The sequence below is a fragment of the Mus caroli genome, unplaced genomic scaffold (assembly GCF_978045245.1).
Source record: "Mus caroli unplaced genomic scaffold, Mus_caroli_1 scaffold_13, whole genome shotgun sequence".
Classification (NCBI taxonomy): Eukaryota; Metazoa; Chordata; class Mammalia; order Rodentia; family Muridae; genus Mus; species Mus caroli.
In genome coordinates this window covers 106,515,871-106,536,582 of record NW_028227268.1, presented here as the reverse complement: position 1 = coordinate 106,536,582, position 20,712 = coordinate 106,515,871, and the positions used below count along the sequence as shown (strand labels likewise).

The 20,712-nt window shown below is 41.8% G+C and overlaps 1 protein-coding gene across 5 annotated transcripts in view; it reads right to left on the bottom strand.

The window, feature by feature from the left end:
* Positions 1-20,712, bottom strand: part of Plek (pleckstrin) — an 81,044-nt gene that overhangs the window by 15,072 nt on the left and 45,260 nt on the right. For all 5 annotated transcript variants that reach the window (XM_085829098.1, XM_085829100.1, XM_085829101.1 and 2 more), the window contains 5 exons: positions 8,963-9,118; positions 8,297-8,478; positions 6,561-6,652; positions 3,709-3,893; positions 706-810 (listed from right to left, as the gene is read on the bottom strand). In XM_085829098.1, coding sequence (XP_085685224.1) covers positions 706-810; positions 3,709-3,893; positions 6,561-6,652; positions 8,297-8,478; positions 8,963-9,118 — 720 coding nt within the window. The remainder of the gene's footprint in view (positions 1-705; positions 811-3,708; positions 3,894-6,560; positions 6,653-8,296; positions 8,479-8,962; positions 9,119-20,712) is intronic.

The following is a 20,712-nucleotide window of genomic DNA, read 5'->3' as shown; positions in this document are numbered from 1 at the left end:
CCTGAAACGCATGTGGGAACTAGAGAAAGGACAAACATGACTTGAGCAAATGTTGGGTTCATATGCAATAAAGTAAACTTTTAGGGAAAATCTCCTATCATCGTATCCATAACTTTGAATTAATGTGATTAAATTCAGAAGTTATGGCAAAAACACATGCAACAAAGAAAAACGTATGTAACCCAAGACCCAAGCTTGTCAGTCAAAACAGAACCACCCGAACTATGCCCCTAGGAATGAATACTTCCTCCTCTGAACTCCTTGAAAAGAAGTTACATTGTAACTGAAACTGCACATAACACCCCCACACACCTGCACACATACTTGTACTGTGCCTGTGCCCATGTCCTTGAACAGGACCTGACCTTAGCCTACTGATCTTATAAAGTTGGCCTCATGCCATAGCTTTATGTCCACAGTCTGGAATGGCACCTTTTGCTCTTAAAGGTTACCAGAGAGTGTGGCCTGTTTGTATTTTCTGGTCACCTTGAAGTACTTTACCATGAAATATCTTTATCTTTTTAATGCCATCTCTTCGCCAACTTATTTCTCCCTATTAAAAAAGAAAGGGCAATACTTTCATTAAATACTTTGCTGAGATTATAAACATGCTTCGCCATCCTCTGCTCATATTAGGGATTTAGAAAAAAATTAGAAGGTTTGAAAAAGGAGGAAGGGCAAGATGGAATAGTGGCAGTCACTCACCTGCTTCAGTAAACATCCCTGCTTGATGATAACCCCTCTGAATTCTTCTCTCAGAATGACATCATCATCACTGGAGTTCTCCTCACAGAAGAATCCACTGTCTGGCTGTTGGGAAACCACACCGCAGGTTCTTAGTATTCTCAAGAACAATGCTATACTGATGTCCACACCCCTCCTGCCAGCCACTGTGCCTCTCTGCTGCTGCATATACCCTGATATGAAGCTTCAGGGTAACTCTGGGTTTGTTGTCTGTACTGGCTAGTTTTGTGTCAACTTGACACAGCTGGAGTTACCACAGAGAAAGGAGCTTCAGTTGAGGAAATACCTCCATGAGATCCAGCTGTAAGGCATTTTCTCAATTAGTGATCAAGGGGGAAAGGCCCCTTGTGGGTGGGACCATCTCTGGGCTGGTAGTCTTGGTTCGATAAGAGAGCAGGCTGAGCAAGCCAGGAGAAGCAAGCCAGTAAAGAACATCCCTCCATGGCCTCTGCATCAGCTCCTGCTCCTTGCCCTGCTTGAGTTCCAGTCCTGACTTCCTTGGTGATGAACAGCAGCATGGAAGTGTAAGCTGAATAAACCCTTTCCTCCCCAACTTGCTTCTTGATCATGATGTTTGTGCAGGAATAGAAACCCTGACTAAGACACTGTCTAAGCCTCTGCCATCCTCTTGCACCTGGCTGCTGCTCCTTATGTATCTCTATTCAAGTATGACCTGACCAGTAGCCTTTCATTTTCTGTGATTCTCCAGGTAATATCCTATGTCTGGCTAATCAACATCTCCTTTCTCATGGGACGTCATTGCCACATCTTTGAAATCAGACAGCACTCTGATGCAACAGTCTTCACCATGATCTGTTACCGAGCTCCACCCATCTCTTGCCCTGAGAGAACCAAGGGCATGTGTATCAGCTCCTGAGGTCAGGATACTCAGTGGATTTTCTGAGCTCTAAGAGAGTGACAAACCACACAGCGGAGGAGGGAGCTGCTGTGGGGAGTTAATTTAGCACCCTTCATTTAAAAGGCTATAAAAAGCTAGACCAAAGGTCTGAAGCGTGAAAAAGTACTGGTAGTGGAACTTCCCCAAAAGTGAAACCAACCGCTGTCTGGGATGTTCACTTCATTTGTACAAGCTGGATGGTTCTCAACGGAGCTTTCCTAATCTCTACTTCTACATATTGATCCAAAAATAGAAACAAAGCTGTCCAAAAAAACCCCTAGAAGTCCAGTGTTGCTGAAATTGTCATGTGAACGCTAGTTAGGCTCATGTCACATAGTATGAGCTTAGCAATCTCAGTAAACATAGCATAAGAAACATACAGGTGATGGGCGGAAATGTATATAAAAGCCCAGTGGATATTTTATTGTATATTCGACACAGACAACTCATCACACCTGTGATTTCATGGACAGCCCTCTGCAGAGAACATCCTAGCAGGATGGATGCTGTTGCCTTTCCACTGCTGTGCTCCCATTGTCTAGGACAACATGTGCCAAGCACTGGCACACAATTTAATTTTAATTAAAATAAATTAAAATTAAAATAAATTAAATGATTGCTTAAAACAGTGGTTCCCAACCTATAGGTCCTGACCCCTTTGGGGTCAAAAAACCCTTTTACAGGGGTCACCTAAGACCACTAGAAAACACAGCTATTTATGTTAGATAAATAACAGTAGCAAAATTAGAGCTATGGAGTACTAACAAAAATAGTTTTGTGGTCAGGAATCCCCATATCAAGGGGAACTGTATTAAAGTGTCCCGGCATTAGGGAGTTCAAGAACCACTGACTTAGAGTAAAAAACGGTAAGATTTCAAAGGTAAGTGACAGAAAACTATTCAGGTAAACAATCACTTTCTTTAAACTGCTCACTTGGAGAAGGCAGTATTTGAGGGAGCAACTGTGGAGTCTAGAAAGTACTGGTATGAGAGATGCTTTATGGCCTTGTGATGTCATCGCTTCTAGTACGTGTCTTTTAAGTATCTGTTTATTTGTGTGTTTGAGGGGAGATTGAATACACATGAGAACGTGCATGCCACTGAGTGGAGGTGGAGGCTCAGGGAAAGGCTTTCCCTCCAGATGCTCTCTTCCAGCCAGGAGGAGTTTCCAGGCTTCAACTGTAACCACTTTGCTCTGACTGGGGACAATTTCCCAGTGGAAGTGTTACCGCTCCTCTCTGGAAAGCCAAGAGTTCCCAGCAAAAGCTCTGCTCCAGCCAAACTGTTACAGCTCAGCTTCAAAAGGTGTCTGGGCAGTTGAGAGCCAAGAAATACCACAGGGCACAACAAACCTCACACAAGAGATGTATTGGGAGGGAAAACCCCAGGAGGGTGGCTATTTCTGCCAAGGTAAGAAGCAGCAGGAAACTGGACAGAACACTGGGTTTATATAGGGTTCCTTGCCAGAGCTGGAGGGTGGCTTTTCAGGGAAGCCTTCGTTGGAGGGGTTATGTGACCTGATCCTTGGGGCAAAACTCAGGGGTTGGTGGGATTTTTTTTTTTTTCTTGTTGGGCAAGACTGTGTCACTCTTCTGCCTCTGGGCTGGGAACAGCCATTATAGCTCTTAGAAAATAGCTTATGGCTGTTAGGGAAGTGTGAAGGTGGAACCTGGCCACTTCTCCTCAGGGGAAGGCCTGGCCACTTTCCTGCCTTGAAGGCTTACAAAGTTGACAAAGTATACAAAGTTTACAATGTTTAGGAAGGGAGTTCACAGCAAGAGAAAGACTGAGTTATTGTGACGAGCCAATATGCAAGAGTTGGCTCTCCACTTCTACCATACAAGCTCTGGGGACTGAACTCAGGTTATAAGGCTTGGTAGCAAGCACCTTTCCTCCCAAGCCATCTCATCAGCTTGTTATTAACATCTCCATCCAGCCTTGCCACCCATCTAGTCTCTTTACGACTAGACATTCTGTTTGAATATGTGGCTATAAATTAGTTATTCTTAGAAAAGCTACCCATAATCCTATGTCAACGAGCACAAGTGGGAAGCTTTTCACACTTACAAAGTAGTAGAAAGCATCAGGGTTGTCCAGGAAAGGGTTTTCAGCTATGCCATCTGCTGCATTCTTGGACAGATCTCCAGCAGGCTGCAGGTAGCCTTCACTGAGCAGGGAAGCGGAGATCATGAGGCCTTCCTGGCGATTCCGAACTAGCTTGTTAGAAACCAGCCAGTCAATGACACCACTACCTGGAGGAGAATATCAGAGGGAAAACTAAAGCTTTCCCAAGCCACAAGCCACTGACTATCAACCGCACACTGACTCCAGTGCACACAAAAGGCCATCTGGACTCCGAGAAGGAAAAAGAAAATCAGTGAGTCAGATATTTGAAAACAAAAAGAATCATGCAAAAGTTAAAGAATGTGTGTGAGCACACATGTACACATGCACACACAACTATTTATGTATATATGCATATATATACTTATTCAGTACTTTAAAAAGAAATATATAAATTATTTTTACTACTTCACACATTGAGCTTGTACAAGATACTAGATTACTAGATACAAGATAGTAGTGGGCAGGTTGACTAGTAAAATGTAAGCGTTAAAGTTAATGATGCTCTAAGCCATTCATTTTGGTATGATTGGGTCAAATCAGAAACTGATTTTTAAAGTAACTGGGCTGAGACTTAAAATATGAGAAGGTGTTTGCAAGTATTTGCGATAGGAGCTGAGGGTCCAGCACAGGCAAGTAGCAGGTGTATGGACAAGTGCAGAAACACATCACAGACATGAGAACAGAGATGGAGCTGCTGAGAAGGTACAAGGTGTCAAGAGGAGGAGGAGGATGTGCGGCAGCGAGGAGAGTCTGATGCTGCATTAAGAAATCCGTCAACGAAGACATACTTCAAGTTATTAGTTATCAAATAACACAATGGGATGTGTGTCCTAAGTTAAAATTGGATTACATCACTTGTGTTTGTCATCATGCCTTTTAAAGGGTCAGGCAGGGACACTGAGTAATCCTGTTACTTAGCTTTTTTTCTCAAGCGAAAACTGCACAGACAATGAAATGAAGAAAATTTATCAGTGGAATTATTTGCAAGCTAAAAATGAAGTCTTGCATTGATAAAGTGTGTTCCTTACAACTTCACACAGTGATGCCCAATTTAGCAGCCTACTAGTCCTGGGTCACTGGAACTGGAGCATTGGGTATGGGACACCTGAGAGAGCCATGACCCCTTTTCAGAGAGTGAGCCCTCCATGAGTTTCACACCTGGAAAGTTTTACCTCCATTTCTTTCTCTGTGAAGACAATAATTTCTTCCTTAAATTATTAATGGAGAACAACCTCACAAGAGAGGTAACAATTACTGGTTCCATTTGAAAAATAAAAAGCTTAAGACTTGAGGAGTTGGCATAACCTTGGGCCTCAGTCGAGTCTGTCCTGGACCTTCATTTTGTATGTCTCACATTTGAGTGGTTCTTGTTTGACTGGGTGTGCTGGAGTCTGAAAGACAACCTCAGGCCAAGTTCTCTGTCATGAGATAGTCAAGGTTCTCCATTGCATGTGAGCACTGAGTGTGTCCTAATCTCTGCCTCTCAGCTGAGACCACCTGACTCACATGAAGACTCCACACATGGAGAGTTCTGGAAACTATAATGACCATCCACAGGAAGGACTTGAATCTTTGTGAATAGTCTGAGACTCAGAGGTATGTATATTCAACAGAAAATCTTGGATCTGCCAGCCAAGCCTACCAGGAACTCCTTCTTATTCCTTTGGCCTAGGCTTCTCTCATAGTGTCTCCAGTCCTACAGCCTTAGGGTCCTGCCTTGCCTTGGTTGTGTCCCTTAATAACCTGATGCCATAGCTTTGTCCTTACTTGATGCTAAAGGGCCACCGCTTGCATTTCCTAAAGTCCCATGCTCCATGGTGCAAGCCACATCATTTCCTCTTCATCTTCCAGACCCTGACCTAAGCCATTTTCATAGATATTCTGTGGACCTAACATCTTCTCAGATGCTTAAACTATTATCATTCCCCAAGCTGTACCCCTGTGGCATCTTTTGCAAGCATGTTTACTATGCTGTGTCTGACAAACTCCCAAACTATACATCCCATTTTGCTTTCTAAAATGAGTCCTCAGATTTTACAGATGGTAAATTCATTTTTTCCAGATTATACCCTGTGCATTTTCACTGTAACTAATCATCAGAAATCTTCCCCACAAACTCCCTCTACTTTGAGGCACTGCCTCCTGTTCACCTCAGCAATTCTTAGTTCCTCATCTTTTCCCGAAATCATGGTGCTGTTATTTAGATATACAGCCTCTTTAATCATGCTAAGTACTTGAAAGCTTAGCTCTCAGAATGCTTTGTATGGGTCGGGTACTGTTCCACTGTAAAACCACAAGCCTGGGAAAGCAGGTGCACTCTGCTTTTCCCACTGAATAGGTGGAAAGCACAGAGTGACTGACTATCACCTGGGGCTTTGTGGGGAGTAAGCTGCAGATCCAGGGTTTGAAACCAGGCAGTATGTTCTTAGTGAATGTGTTTTCACAGCTATGCTACAGGGCATAAACACCTGATACCTGACCATGCACGGCATTACTAGCATTACCATTTAGATTTTTATACTACATATCTCAAGTCCTGTTTATCACAGCATGGGTTGCAGTACATCGAGCTGTGCCCTTTTCCAATACTTTTTCAACATAATACCAAATATTGGACAAAAGAGATGTTTAGTCGACATAGCTGTGATTCTGAAGTCTTGAACAAAAACAAAGGCTTTTACTCCCATTATTACTCTTTCAGCACAGACAGAATACTTTTCTCTTGTTCACAGCTGTGGATAATGTCATGGTCCCTCCTCAGCTGCCTGCTTTGGGAGTGCACATCATTTTACCTGTGAGGCAGTGATTAAAAACTTTCTTGTCCTTCTCCAGATTCAGTTCCTTTATTCCTTTTTCAGGGTCTTTCATAGACAGATACAAAGCCCTGCGCAGAGATAAAACAGAGGTAAAGGAGGAGCCTTTCGGAATGGTGAACTACCTCAGATGGGCCTTCACAAGCTAAGTTGCACCACTCCATAGCATAGCCCCAAGAGTTCTCTGTCTGTCAGACCAGCAGTAAAGGGCAGTGTTCCAACTTACATAGTCACATGGCCTGCAAAGCATTTAGCAGCTGTGCTTAATATCCCTTAAATTCGTTAATCTCCTTGTTGATTTCATCCTGATGCCTGAGATGAAGAGTTGTCCTATTATTTGCTAAAGATTGGGAGTTCCCAGGGCCATCTTTAAAGGCCCTGCAATAGTTTGGATCTGGCCTGTCCTGCAAGCACCCATGCCTGAAAGGCTTGTGCCCAGCTTGTTGCTGTTCAGAGGTGGTTGAAGATTCTAGAAATGTGGTGGGGATGGCTCTTTCAGTAAAGTGCCTTGCATGGAGTCCCCAACACCCACAGAAGAAGTGGGACACAGTACCTTGTAATGTCAGCACTGTAGGGGCGGAGACAGAAGGATCTGGCCAGGTAATCTAACTGAGTGAGTCAGTGGGCTCCAGAGAGATTTTGGCTCAACAGTCAGGAGGAGGGCACTTGAGAAGGTGTCTGAAATTAGCCTCCAGCCTCCATATGCCCCTGTGCACATATGCACATGGACCCACATATAGGTGCACACATATGTACACGCACACACATAGAGCTTTTTGAGTTATTTATGGACATGTCCCTGAAGAAGATATGGGGATCCAAATTTTTTCTTTCCTATCTCAATTGCAAAGTGGACAGATATGCTGTATTAGGCATATGTAGCATGATGTGCTGGCCCCAACCACCACTGTGGGACTAAAAGCAATAGGTCAAAGGACACCCTTTGACCCACCTTTCCTAAATTGATTCTTTTAAATATTTGTTAAAGCAATGGAAAAATAAGTCTCCCAATTCCTCAAAAGCTTTTCAGCAAGCCATTGGTTACCCTAAAGTTGCCTTAAAGAAAGAGATTTTTTTTTTCAAGCTTATCTTGTTTTTCCTGAAAGAGGTAAATTAAAATAGTGGCCTCTTATTTCCTCCCCCTCAGAATAATAAACTAAAAGTAGCCTTGTCAGAGTAATTCTAAGTCTCTGTGCTCCCAAATAGTTTGAGCATCTTTCCCCACTTAATTCTGACAGTGCCAGCCAATCTCATGATGTCTGAAACCAGTGACGATGGCCAAACCAGATTTCTTCTCTTGGGACCTTACCCAAGTGAGAGGAGTGGGAAGTCTCATGAAGCTTAAGCTGACTCCATTCCTGTGGCATTGCCAACTCTGACATTAGCTGTACAGAAAGCATATGGCTCATCCCCTCTCAGAGACCACTTTCAACTCCAGCCCACATGAACTGAATTCTTATCAGATGCATTAAGCAGCCAACATGAGAGTCTTTCTAACGAGTCTCTTGTTTCAGGCCATGCTTAACACAGAAGGCGAATATACCAAGAGGAATGGCAATCCTGGGAAAGGAAGCACTTGTGATTAGAGTAGATGTAAAGAACACTGCAAAGTACCCATTTCCCAGTCTCTGTTGGGCCTGGGATTCCCTCTTGTTCCCTGGCACCTCTCTATCACTAAGGTCAAAGGGTGGAGAGAGGCAAACTCAGAAAATTACCCCAAGTCAATTGTCTCTGGCAGGCGAATGGACCGTCTTGTGGATTTTCTTGCAAACTTCTGGCCCCCTTCAATGCATTTAATGGCTTTCTTGATATCCCGAACCCAAGCGTCTCTCTCCTCCAGGAAGGCTGCCTGGAAGAAGTGGTCCTGCTGTTTGGTTGTAGTGATTTTTAACACAAACTGAAAATCAAAAGATATTCCATTAGAAATGACCCCTTTCAAGGTCTAAGGTCCTTCATGAAACAGCACTTGATACAAACCTGTTATGGCAAAGAAAGAGCCCAATGCCAGGGTAACAAACAGATGTTGATAAGAGGGGATGCTTATTCAGAAAGCACTGCTAACATCAGATGGACTCCAAGGTCAGCAGGTAACACAGTTAGGCCCATAAACTGAGCCTTAAGAATGGATACGGAGAGGCAAGCAGATTTCTGAGTTTGAGGCCAGCCTGGTCTACAAAGTGAGTTCCAGGATAGCCAGGGCTACACAGAGAAACCCTGTCTCAAAAAAAAAAAAAAAAAAGAAAGAAAGAAAAGAAAAGAAAAAAAAAAGAAAAGAAAAGAATGGATAGGGGAGGAAAGAGCTAAGAGAGGCAGAATTTAAAAAGAATACCCAAGGTCAACAGGTGACACGAGGGTCTTGGTGGCTCATAGTATCAACTCACCATCCGTTTGCCAAAGTCTTGACAAGGGCTAGTGAGAGTACTTCCTTTCAGCGGGATCATCCCCTTGGGGCTGTTGTCACTTTTCTTTTTATAAAACTCAATTCCATCTTCTAACAGTACAACCCACATGGGTTTCCAGGTATTAAACACGCTTCCCTGTAACAACAAGAAAGAGATGAGAAGCTAGCACGAACAGGAGAATTTGTGACCTATACTTTCCACTTTACAAAACAGATTCATACCTTCCTGCAGTTGACTTTAAAAGTGTTTTGTGATAATCTCTGTGGACACAACATGAATCTTCCCAAAGTGATGACTTCTCAGGACACCATTATATCTCCTACCTGTTGCCATTCACTTCAAGCTGGCCACTCTCTGACTGCCCCTTCCAAACTCTGCCTCTCCACTGCCTTAGCTCTCCCCTCCCCTTCTCTGTCACTAAGGTTCAGCTTAGTGGCCAACTGCCCTTTGTGGCCTTGATGTGAAGGTCTCCTCCCTCTTTCCTCGCTGACTGTTCTTTGCATCCTAAAACTTGGTTGTATGCTTCTTTATATACTCATTCCAGATTAGCTTTCTGCTACTGTGATGGAAAAAAACAAACAAACAAACAACAACAACAAAAAACACTGACCCAAAGCGACCTAGTGGTTAAAGGGTTTGTCTCAGCATATAGTTTATAACTTATCAGAGAAAAGTCAGGGCCTGGAGGCAGGAATGCTGGTTATTGGCTTGCTTTCCCTGGCATGTCCTGCTGCCTTTCTTACATCCTCCTACCTTTCCAGACTGAGTCCTTCTTTACCAGTTGCTCACTGGCCAATCTGATAGAGGCTGCTCCTCAGCTGAGATTCCCACTTCCCAGATATGTCTAGGTTTGTGCCAGCACCTACAGTTGAGTTTCCATCATGGGGTTGTCTTTCCTTGCCAGAGATTGACATTATAGGCCCTTTCACTCCTTCCTGTCATTGAGTACACAGCTCATGTTCATTGAAATGACGACAGAGAAGACTATTTCAAAAGTGTCAAATTACTCCTTCTCGTTGTCTACTTGTTACCCAGAGCCTTTGCCTTCCACCACTCTTCACTAAAAGCACATTCTTCTTACCCAACTGCTATGAAGAGAAACTATCAGCAAGCTTCTCTCTCTCTCTCTCTCTCTCTCTCTCTCTCTCTCTCTGTGTGTGTGTGTGTATACGTGTGTACGTGTACATCTGTGCACATGTACTGTCACAACATTTGCATTGTGGAGATTAGTTCTCTCAAAAAGAACAAAAAAAGCTATTTTCAACAAAATACTTATTGTTGCCTTTTTAATTTTTTTCTGAGATATAGGCAGAAAGTTGAGTTTGTATTTAGTTTGTATATTCTATAAAGTAGAGTTTGTAAGATTGCTCAAGGGAAAGGCTCTTACTTCCAAGACTGATGACCAGAATTCAAACACATGATAGGAGAGAACTAACCAACTACTGCCTGACTGGACTTTAAGGTTCACTCTTAGGAGCAAAGACATGTCTGGTACTATAATCGGACCAAAAACTTAAGGGTGGGAGCTCACAGGCTCCAGGGTTGAACCTACTACCCTTATTCTACTAAATGAACAAAGTATCAAACTGCCTCTTAATTTGTGTCTCTCTTCCTTTGTATCAGTGAACTTTTTGTGCAGTGGACAGTGGTAAATAAGAAACACACAGCTGGTTAAAGTGCAAAGAACAAGTGTCAGTAGGTGTTCAGCCACAAATGGAACATTGATGTCACACACTCTCCACCCCAGGCTCAAGCACCCCTGTAGAAATGAGAGTGGAAAGATTATAAGAGCCTAAAGCCAGGGAGGACCAGAGGAAAACAGTGTCCTCTGGGCATTACAGGGACACAAAACTCATGAATTCACAGCAGCTATGTTTGCCTGCAGGACACCATAGGGATCAAGCCAGTCAGTGTTCTAGCATAGAGTGGAAGGAGTTGCCAAGCCTCCATTTATCACTGGGGAGCTATACACATCCACAGGAGGGAACAGCAAGACTTGCTTAAAGATGTGGCTACTGGTGGGTGAACCACACTCTGGTGGAAGGGTAGAATAAATTGGAGTTAATAGAGAAAAAAAAAAAAAAGACAGGGCAAAGATGTGGAGATGGATGTGGGAGGGACTAAGGAAGGAGTAGGGAGTGGATATAATGAAAATATATTAATATGAAATTGTCAAAATTTAATAAAACCTTGTTTTTAAATTAACCATTGTGCTAGACCAAGGAAGTCCTTCTGGTTTCTATGCTCAGATGGTTTAGAAAGTAAGGCAATTGGTTCTTGGCCTCTATTCTTTGACTGGCAGTGACACCCTTTTGTGACTACCAAAAATAGAATTATCAGCCATTTCCCAGGATATCCTGGGAAATGCACATCATGAAACACACAGGCCCCCTTATCAGGGTCCATTTGTCAAAAGGAAAATACTTATGCAGAGAGAATAAACTCTGATGGAATGGTCATTTTGCATGTTCAAACACTTCCTTTATTCTAGGCCTAAAATATTTTTTTCTGCTAAAATGTGCTATCATTTCCCACCCTGGAAGAAAAATTCACCAGACTAGCAATGATTAGCCTTTTCCAAAAATGAACACTATGACAATAATTTTAATTAAAGTCTATCCTGGTTTACAACTTCAACTATTTTAATTTACCAACCATATATCCTGAAAATTAATAAGTAAAACTCCATTTTTAAATGGACCACAGCATTAAATGGGTATGCCATTCAAGAAGATATGCAAAAGTCCTACAAAAAGTATTCAACATAATTATTTATCAGGGGAAGACATATTCAGAACACAGTGAGATTCTACTATGCATTCAGTAGAGTGCCTAATGCTTATAAAGGGTGAGGGCCGCCACTACACAATGAGATGGAATAGTTGGAACACATGCTTGGGGCCCATAGAAGAATGTCTGGCAGTTCACGTGAAAGCTAATCTGAGGTCATTACAACAAAGAGAAAGCAAGCACTTTGTACAAAAACAAACAAACAAAAAAAACAAAACAACAACAACAAAAAGAGTTATATTGCCACTTGTAGAAACCTAATTTTCTCCCAAGCTCCAAAGTGATGTGGTGAGTTATGTGATGAAGGGCTTTGGTGTAGCTTCTCTGTCTGCTTGCAATTGCTACAAGCCACTGGTTTGTCACTCAGACAGCCTACTCTTGTTGATGCCCTATACCTTTCCCTTTCTGTCTTCAAGTTTCTGTTCACCCAAGGAATAAGCCCTAGGCAGAAGTGACTTGTCCTGGCACCCTTGCCCAGGTAATGTGAAATTTCGAGTAGAATCCTGGTCTCTCAATTCCTCATTAATGTTCTTTCCCTTCCCATCAGATGCCATCTTCAGTTTTTGTCCTTGAGTAGCTGCTTAATTCTGGAATCTGGGTTAATTTATTAATACAATTTAGCAAGATTTTGCAATTTACTATAGATGAAAGATGAATAGATAGGCAAATAGAAATGAGAGAGAGAGAGAGAGAGAGAGAGAGAGAATAGTACTCTTAAAATAATGTCTGGGACCACCATTGCTGCAGATTTTCTAATTTTTTTCAGATTTTGAAATACATATGATATATGTATTTCATGTCTAAACAAACATGAAATTCATTTGTGAGCCATATACACACAGCTAAAAAGAAATCTCATATAACATTTTAATCATTTTAGGTTATGAGCAGTATTTAGAATTCCCACTGGATAACCAATCATCCTCATAGGACCTGGTATAATGTATCTCAATGCATTGCATGACACAAAAAGAAATTATAAAGATGAGTCATATTTAAAATGAATTTTGTGAAATACTTATAAAAACTGAAATTGAAAGTTCGATAGCTATAATATACCATCATTGAGCTAAAGGTTAATGTAATTAATATGTACTTTTAAATTTCATTAGAATAATAAAATTCATTAGAATACAAAAACCAAACCAAAGAACCAGTCTAGATGTTCATCACCAGCTGAATGAATGAATAAAGACATATATGCAATTTTATGAAGCTATAAAGAAAAATGAAATTATGGCATCTTGAAAGAATAGATACAACTAGAACTTATTGTGTTAGGTGAAATATGTTAGAACCCAAAAGTCATATATGTGTGTGTTGCCTTATTGTTTCTCTCTCTCTGTCTCTCTCTCTCTCTGTCTCGGCAAGTTATGTATGTGTGTGTAAGAAGAGAGGAAGAGGGTGCAAGAGAATTGTGAAATAAAGAAGGTAAGGCAAGCAGAAGGGAACCAGTTGAGGGAAGGGAACCAGCTGGAGGGTGTGAGAGGACATGGAAGAGTGGTGGGGGAGGGGCTGGGGAGGAAATGAATAAGAGCAAAGTGTAATGGTGCATGATGTAATAACAAAATGTATGAAGATGCCACTGTTCTGTTTGCTAGACTTTAAAAAAAAAACATTTAAAAGTAGTTGTGCATGGAGTATTCACATGTGTTGGGCTATGGAATACTAGGTGAATGTGCTGTAAATTCCTGAAATAATGAAGACAGAAAGTCAAGAAAGGTGTCTAGGGCTGGAGAGATGCTTCAGAGGTTAAGAGCCCCAGCTACTCTTACAGAAGTCTTATTGAACATTGCAAAGTAAATGAGCAGGTCACAGCTTTGAAAACAGATCTAGGCATTACCAAAGTTATCCTAATACTGGGGAAAGAACTTTAAAGATCATGTACTATTTACAGTGATTAACCAAAGAAAGGACAACAGGACTGGAAAATTATATTACAATGGATTGCATTAAATATTTAAAAGAGATATACTTGAGTAGAAAAAATAATGTAGCAAAATATAAAATAACTTTTACAAAAGAAACAAGCTGTGTTATTAAGTGCTACCAAAGAGATAGATAAGCACTGTCATACATTTGAAAGATGTATGTTAACATATCCTCTTGTACAGAGAGTATTTCCAAGCCACATTTTGCTAGGCAAACTTAAGATGTAAATTTAGAAGGGTAATTTTAGGATTGGTCAGCAATTCTTTCCTATAGCTACATTTATCAGCCTTTCTCTAAGTATGTCTCAGGAGGAACAAAATTCTCAAAATGAAAATGAAGTCATGCTGGACATGGTGAAATTTGCCTGTAATCCCCAGCTGAAGCAGGCTAAGAACTCTGAGGGCAGACTGAACTTCAGAGTGAGATTCTATCTCAAAGCCAGCAACAAAACGTTTAAAGAAAACTGTGCTAGCCCTTCGAAAGGAAGTAAAGCCGACAGGTTACAGAGGTAGTTATTATGTGTGGTCCCCTGACATGAATGTCTCGACTTTGGCCCTATTTATGTTTCATTTATCATATTTGTTTCAGTTACAGGCATATTTCAGGAAATTTCACCCCAATTCTTCAAGTGGAAATTTCTGGATTCTTTGGACACTCAGTTGGGTCATGTGATATTTTTCTGGACACTGTCTTATGAGAGGATGCTTTGCTGAAGCAGACACGTGGAAGGGCAAGTGATGTTTTGCTTGAGAGGACGCAGTATGTTTGAGAAGAGTATATAAACAGTGAGAGGAAGCTTTGCTGGGCTTCCCTGTGCTTCACTGGCTGTGAAACCCTTCACTGGTCTTCACTTCGAAGAGAGAAATGAGCCAAAGAACTTCCCATGGTGTTCTGGCTGATTCTTACCACTTCCGTTGACTCATACTGATTTGACAGAGCCTTGCGGTTCCTGCTGGATAGAGCCACTGCTACTGATTCATGTTTGGTGTTTGCTACTGGACTGGACTGCTGGTATCCTGACAACGAAGAGTGGAATCATCCCCAGTGACCTACTTCTAAACAAGTCCATAAATCCCTTTTTCTATAAACCTTCTTTCTCCCTACCTCTGGACAGTGGGATAGAAGGGAGATTAAAGTGTTCAAGAACCCTAAATAAAGTAGGCTTAGAGAAAAATCTAAGGCTACAACCTCTGGCATATCATTCCAGGACTAAATCCCTCAAAACTGAAGTCTAAAACCAGAAAAGAATCATAACTAATATGGCAGGAAAGAGTACTTTATACACACAGCAAATAAGATGTCCGTGGGCATCATATGCTGGGGAAGAAGAGAGTGCTGTGCTCCTGTGCCAGCTTAAGGAGAAACTTGTGAGCCAGGAAGAGATTTCCCAGAGTTCTGACAACAACCAGCCATCTTCCAGAACGTCTGTAATCCCAGGCAACGACAGTCAGTGATGGGCGTGATCAGCGATGCTGCTCAGCTGTGCATACTGCCCTATTTACACAGAACCTCATGCCATGACATGAAACAGACTTCGGCCTTGCTGTACTGAATACAATCTCTGCTCTGCTTTTCACAAGAATAGACTACAAACTACAAATTCCATGCTTCTTTGGTATGTTAGGGACCCTTCATGCAGGGTCCCTGATAGCTACAAATTACCTGGGCCTGTTTAAAAGATAATGCCATTGTTCCACCTATAGGGTTGCAGACCCCTTCAGCTCCTTGGGTACTTTCTCTAGCTCCTCCATTGGGGGCCCTGTGTTCCATCCTATAGATGACTGTGAGCATCCACTTTTGTTTTTGCCAGGCACTGGCATAGCCTCATAGGAGACAGCTATATCAGGGTCCCTTCAGCAAAATCTTAAGGGCATATGCAATAGTGTCTGGGTTTGGTGGCTGATTATGGGATGGATCCCCAGGTGAAGTAGTACCCCCAGAACTTGTGTCTCTAGCTGCATATGTAGCAGAAGATGGCCTAGTCGGCCATCATTGGGAAGAGAGGCCCCTAGGTCTTGCAAACTTTATATGCCCCAGTACAGGGGAACACCAGGGCCAAGAAGTGGGAGTGGGTGGGTAGGGGAGCAGGGCGGGGGGAGGGTATAGGGAACTTTCGGGATAGCATTTGAAATGTAAATAAAGAAAATATCTAATAAAAAAAAGAAAACAAACAAAAGATAATGCCATGTACTGAATGTTAATTGTATATTCGTCAAAATATACAAGGTGCAAATGGAAAACTTGATTATGTACTTCACATGCCTAGATTTCTACCCACTTTCTACATGCCTGTCCTTTAGCCCTGCTATTCCTTTATTCCTCTATGACCAGTTCACCCTGGCAACCCTGTTCCTCTCCCTTAATGCAAAAGTAATTGTAACTGCTAGGAGCACGCATAATATGGTCATGCAATGACCAGCTTCACTGAGCTTCCTTCCCCCTTTCAAATGCCTTAAATGTTACTACAATGTGGAACCTTGATTCTCTGCTCTCTGTAACTCTACTTTAGGCACTTTTCTTCCTTGTGAAAAGCTCAGTCCAGAAATGAAAGAATGTTTCTTATGATTTAGAACTGACCTGTGTGTTGTAAGTATAGAGAAGAACCCACTGCAGTCTCCATCCTCAAACAGTTCAGATCTAACAGAAGGGAGTGAAAGCTCTTGTTCAGCTTGTCCAGCTTCTCTGACAGAAGCCAGCTCTGGAGGCTCAGTGCCGAGGTAAACGGACTGTGTATGCAGGGCCCTCCCAGACACTTCCTGGAATGAAGAGCTCTTCTAACTTCCCCTTTCCTTCAAACTCTCATTTCACATGCCTATACAGAGCTCAAATTCCCAGAATTCTATTATGATCATAATTAAGTAAGAATGGTGCATCATTATCCTCCGCCTCTACACTTATGGGGCATTCTGTTTTAAGTGAGATTGTATTAAATCAGCCTTTCACTTCTGATGCATTATAAACCATATCATCTAGTTCCCTACCTGCACAACTTTTCGGACACTTGGATGACATGCACATTAGCTCTTTGGGAGCAAGAGAATGAGCCTATCCAGTAGTGCATTTTTGTATGAATAAATTCTATCAAATTGGACATTCCCTAGTAAAACCATATCAAACAAGCTGTACAGCTGTGCAGTGTGCTTTACCAACTGACTTTTAGATTTGTGGTTACATTTCGACTTTGTCTTTGGGCTCTGTGACCTTAAAACACATTGTTCATTTTTTCTAAACATCAATACCTGCTTCTCCTTATAAGCATTAAAGGATATGATACACTTCAAAGAGACTAGCACACTGTTAGCTTGTGGTAAGGCTTCAGAAATGGTCATAATACAGATAGGTCAGAATCCAGTTATGTGTGCAATACAGTTGGAATGATTCTAGCCTAAAAGCCTCCCTGATCCTATCTTTTTTCTTATCAGAGAGAAGAACTCTTTGGAAAAGGAGGGCACTGCAGATTGAGCCCATAAGGACCACATGAAACATGGTTTCAGCTGTTACACACAGCTGGGGCACAACTACACCAACTCCTGACTCCACATCACCGTGCCATGCTTTATCTTCAGGATCTTAAGCAAAACCGTCTGCCACTGTGTACTTCAGTTTCCTCATCTGCAAAGTATGGGATAATTGTGTCCATTTCCAATCTGCCTAGGAATGTCCTATGAATACATTAATGCACTTAATGCTTAGAACTGTCCCTAACGTGGCAAGCACATGTTAACTGCCACAAGACAGGAACAAACTTGTGGGGATTATTTCATTCTGTTCAGAAGACAACATGGCTCTAGAAATGAATTCTTGGATAAAATCTCCAGTATGTTCTGCTCGCTTTATCCCAGACTTGCCTGCTTCTGGTTCATTTACTCACTCACTCATTCACTCACTCACTCACTCACTCACTCACTCACTCACCTCACTTACTCACTCACTCATTTACCTCACTTACTTTAACAATATCATATATATATATATATATATATACATATATATATGTATATATATATATATATATATATATAGTACTTTAATCAACACCCTCTCCCCTATTAGCCTCTCTCATGTCCCTCCTACTTCCACCAAACCCTTTTTCTTCACAACATCAGCTCAGTACTGGACTCATCTGCTGTAAGTTTGTGGAACAGCCTCTCAGCCTTCTGTTTTTGTCTTTCTCGTGACCCTGGTTTCTTCTGGACTGTCTATCAACCTCATAGGACATTCAGGTCTTAAGCTGCTGTTTGAGTCTGTCCTTCAGTACCTACTAATTGCTAGGATGTCATGGAAACTAGTTTTTGGCAATGAGAGACATAACATGAAGGAATATTCTCTTGTTTCAAAGTTATGGTTATAAGAACATCCAATCATATGTATTCCATAACAACCAAAATATCTATTTCTCAAAATCTAATCCCCAATCAGAAAAAAAAAAGCTGAATTACTACACCCAATGTTATTTGCAATACACCTGTGCCTTTCAGAGCACCGTGGCATCATGGGAGGGGGGGTTTGCTATTAGGCAAACCTGGGTTTGACCCCAAGCTTACAGCTGATTGATAAGGAGCAAGTCACCTACTTTCTGTGAGGTGTTAGGACTGGAGAGAGGTCACATTCGTCTAGCCTACAGGGCCACAAATGCTCCTTAAAGTAAGCACAAGTGACAAGACTCAGGGCAAGGAGTGCTATTTAGAATGAAAGGGTAGACAATGACAGTCACTTTTTTTCTCCCCTTCTTAACCATAATCTCTATTTAAAGATCTTAGCCAGGGGGCAAAAGAGGAAACATAAGTTGTGAAATGCGGACAGTTATCTCTAACAGAACCAAAGGAGAAACATGGGCTCATGTGATGGCTCAGTAGGAAATGCACTTGCTGCCAAGCCTGGTGACTTGAGTCTAATCTCCAGGAACCATGTGGTGGGAGGACAGAACCCAGCTCCACAAGTTTTCCACTGACCTCAGCACCCACACACACAGGCAGACAGTCAGAGGGAGAGACAGAGAGAAGGGGAGACAGAGAGAGAGACAGAGACAGAGAGACAGAGACAGAGAGTCACACAGAGAGGAAGAAACTGAAGAAAGAAATAAAGAGGGGAGACAAGGAAGAGACATGTTAAAGTTTATATATCATTGGCCATCAACCTGAAGACTTGACAAAATTCCTATAGCATTTTCAAATGCTATTATTTTTCCAACCAAAATATCCTACCTCAAAATAATTATTTCATAAGACATAGGAGAAGAGCATGTTTAATTCCTATGCCAGAATCTTGAACTTCATAGAAACGAAAAGAGCAGAGCAGGAAATCACTTCCATTACTAGCACATGGCTTGTTTGCATCCGAGCAGCCACACTCAGGCATCCTAAAGTCACCACAGAAGGAGAGTCTCCAGGTTGGGTCTTTCCTCAGGAGTGATTGGAAACATCACCATTCACAGGCTATTGGGGTGAATGTGCTTGCTGATAGCTATCTTCACTTATGGGCTACCTTCTGCAACCTAGGTTCACAGGCAGACAGACAGACAGACAGACAGAGTTTAACTGACCAACATGTTATATAACTAAAAGAAACATAAAACATAAGGAAGTTAAGAATGTTGGTACCTAACTAGAAAGTCCTAGTTTCAGGGTTACACCCGTTACTGACAAAAGCACCAAGTGAGAGGATGGGGGGGGCAGCTCAATGGTAAGAGATTTGGGGGTACAGCTCAACGATAAAACACTTTTGCCTAACCATATACAAGGTCCTGATTCACATTCTGGCATTGAAAGGAAATTGAAACAAAAGTAAAGTGCCAAATGAGATAATTGTCATATAGTACAAGACAGGCCACCTAAGTGGCCCTGAGGCAATGCAAAGCACCATGCATATAAGATTAAATGTAAATTTAAGTATGATATTAATGAGTATTTTCCCAAGAACGATGGGAAATATACATTGTGGAATCAACATAAGGTTTCACTATGCTCTCTTCTAGAGTCTCTCCTAGACTGACACTTGGAGGTCATAATCTGAGAGCATTGCTGTTACTAGTTAAAAATTATTAAGTCCAGTTGCTCCCCTGTTGTGAATCTGCTGCTCCCCCTTTCTAGTGAAATGGCCTCACTTCATGCATATTGAATCACCTATATTTTTGTAGTCTAGTGACTATAAAATATAAACATATAAACTTTATAACAGCAATCTTGTCATTTTGTACTAAAACAAGGCCTGGCCTGTGAGGTGACTTAGCTGTTAAAGGTCCCTGCCAGCAAGCAGAAAGGCCTGAGTAGAGAATAGACTCCTGAAAGTTGTCTCCTGACCTTTTACACACACACCATGGAAGGTGTGTACCTGCTCAAATACATACACACACACACACAGACACACACAGACACAGAGACACACATACATACACACAGAGACACACATACACACAGAGACACACATACACAGACACACACACACAGACACACACCTTTTCAGTCAGATCAGGAGAAAGCCCATTCAGCAGCAGTTCCAATCAGTTCTCAGAGAGGGAGGACATGGATTCCAGTTACCAATAAACTACACCTAGCTGTTTCATTTACAAAGGAAGTTTCAAAATTCAATTATCCTAAGAGAATGCACTGAAGATCCATGAATTCCCCAGCACCAACTCATAACTCTCACCACCACAGATAAACTGTAAGCACTAGTGGAGATTAGCTTTCCTTCAGGAAAACCTTAGGGTGCTAAACAGAGATCTCAGTGCTCAGGGGATAGAGAGGGTATTTCTCCTGACTCTGTCATACATACCTCTGGGCATGACACAGATGAATGAAAGTTTCTTTCTAATTTGAAATAAAAAGTGGAACCAGGCTGTGATATGTACCATTTAGTGTCCTATGTTCATAGACATAGAACATTTTAAGGTAAAAAGAAAGAGATGAATGATCTAAAATAAAGATGCAGCTGGACCAGATTGTTCATTCCTGAAATCGCAGGGTCTGGGAGACTGAGGCAGGAGGCTTGCAACCAATTTAAGGTTA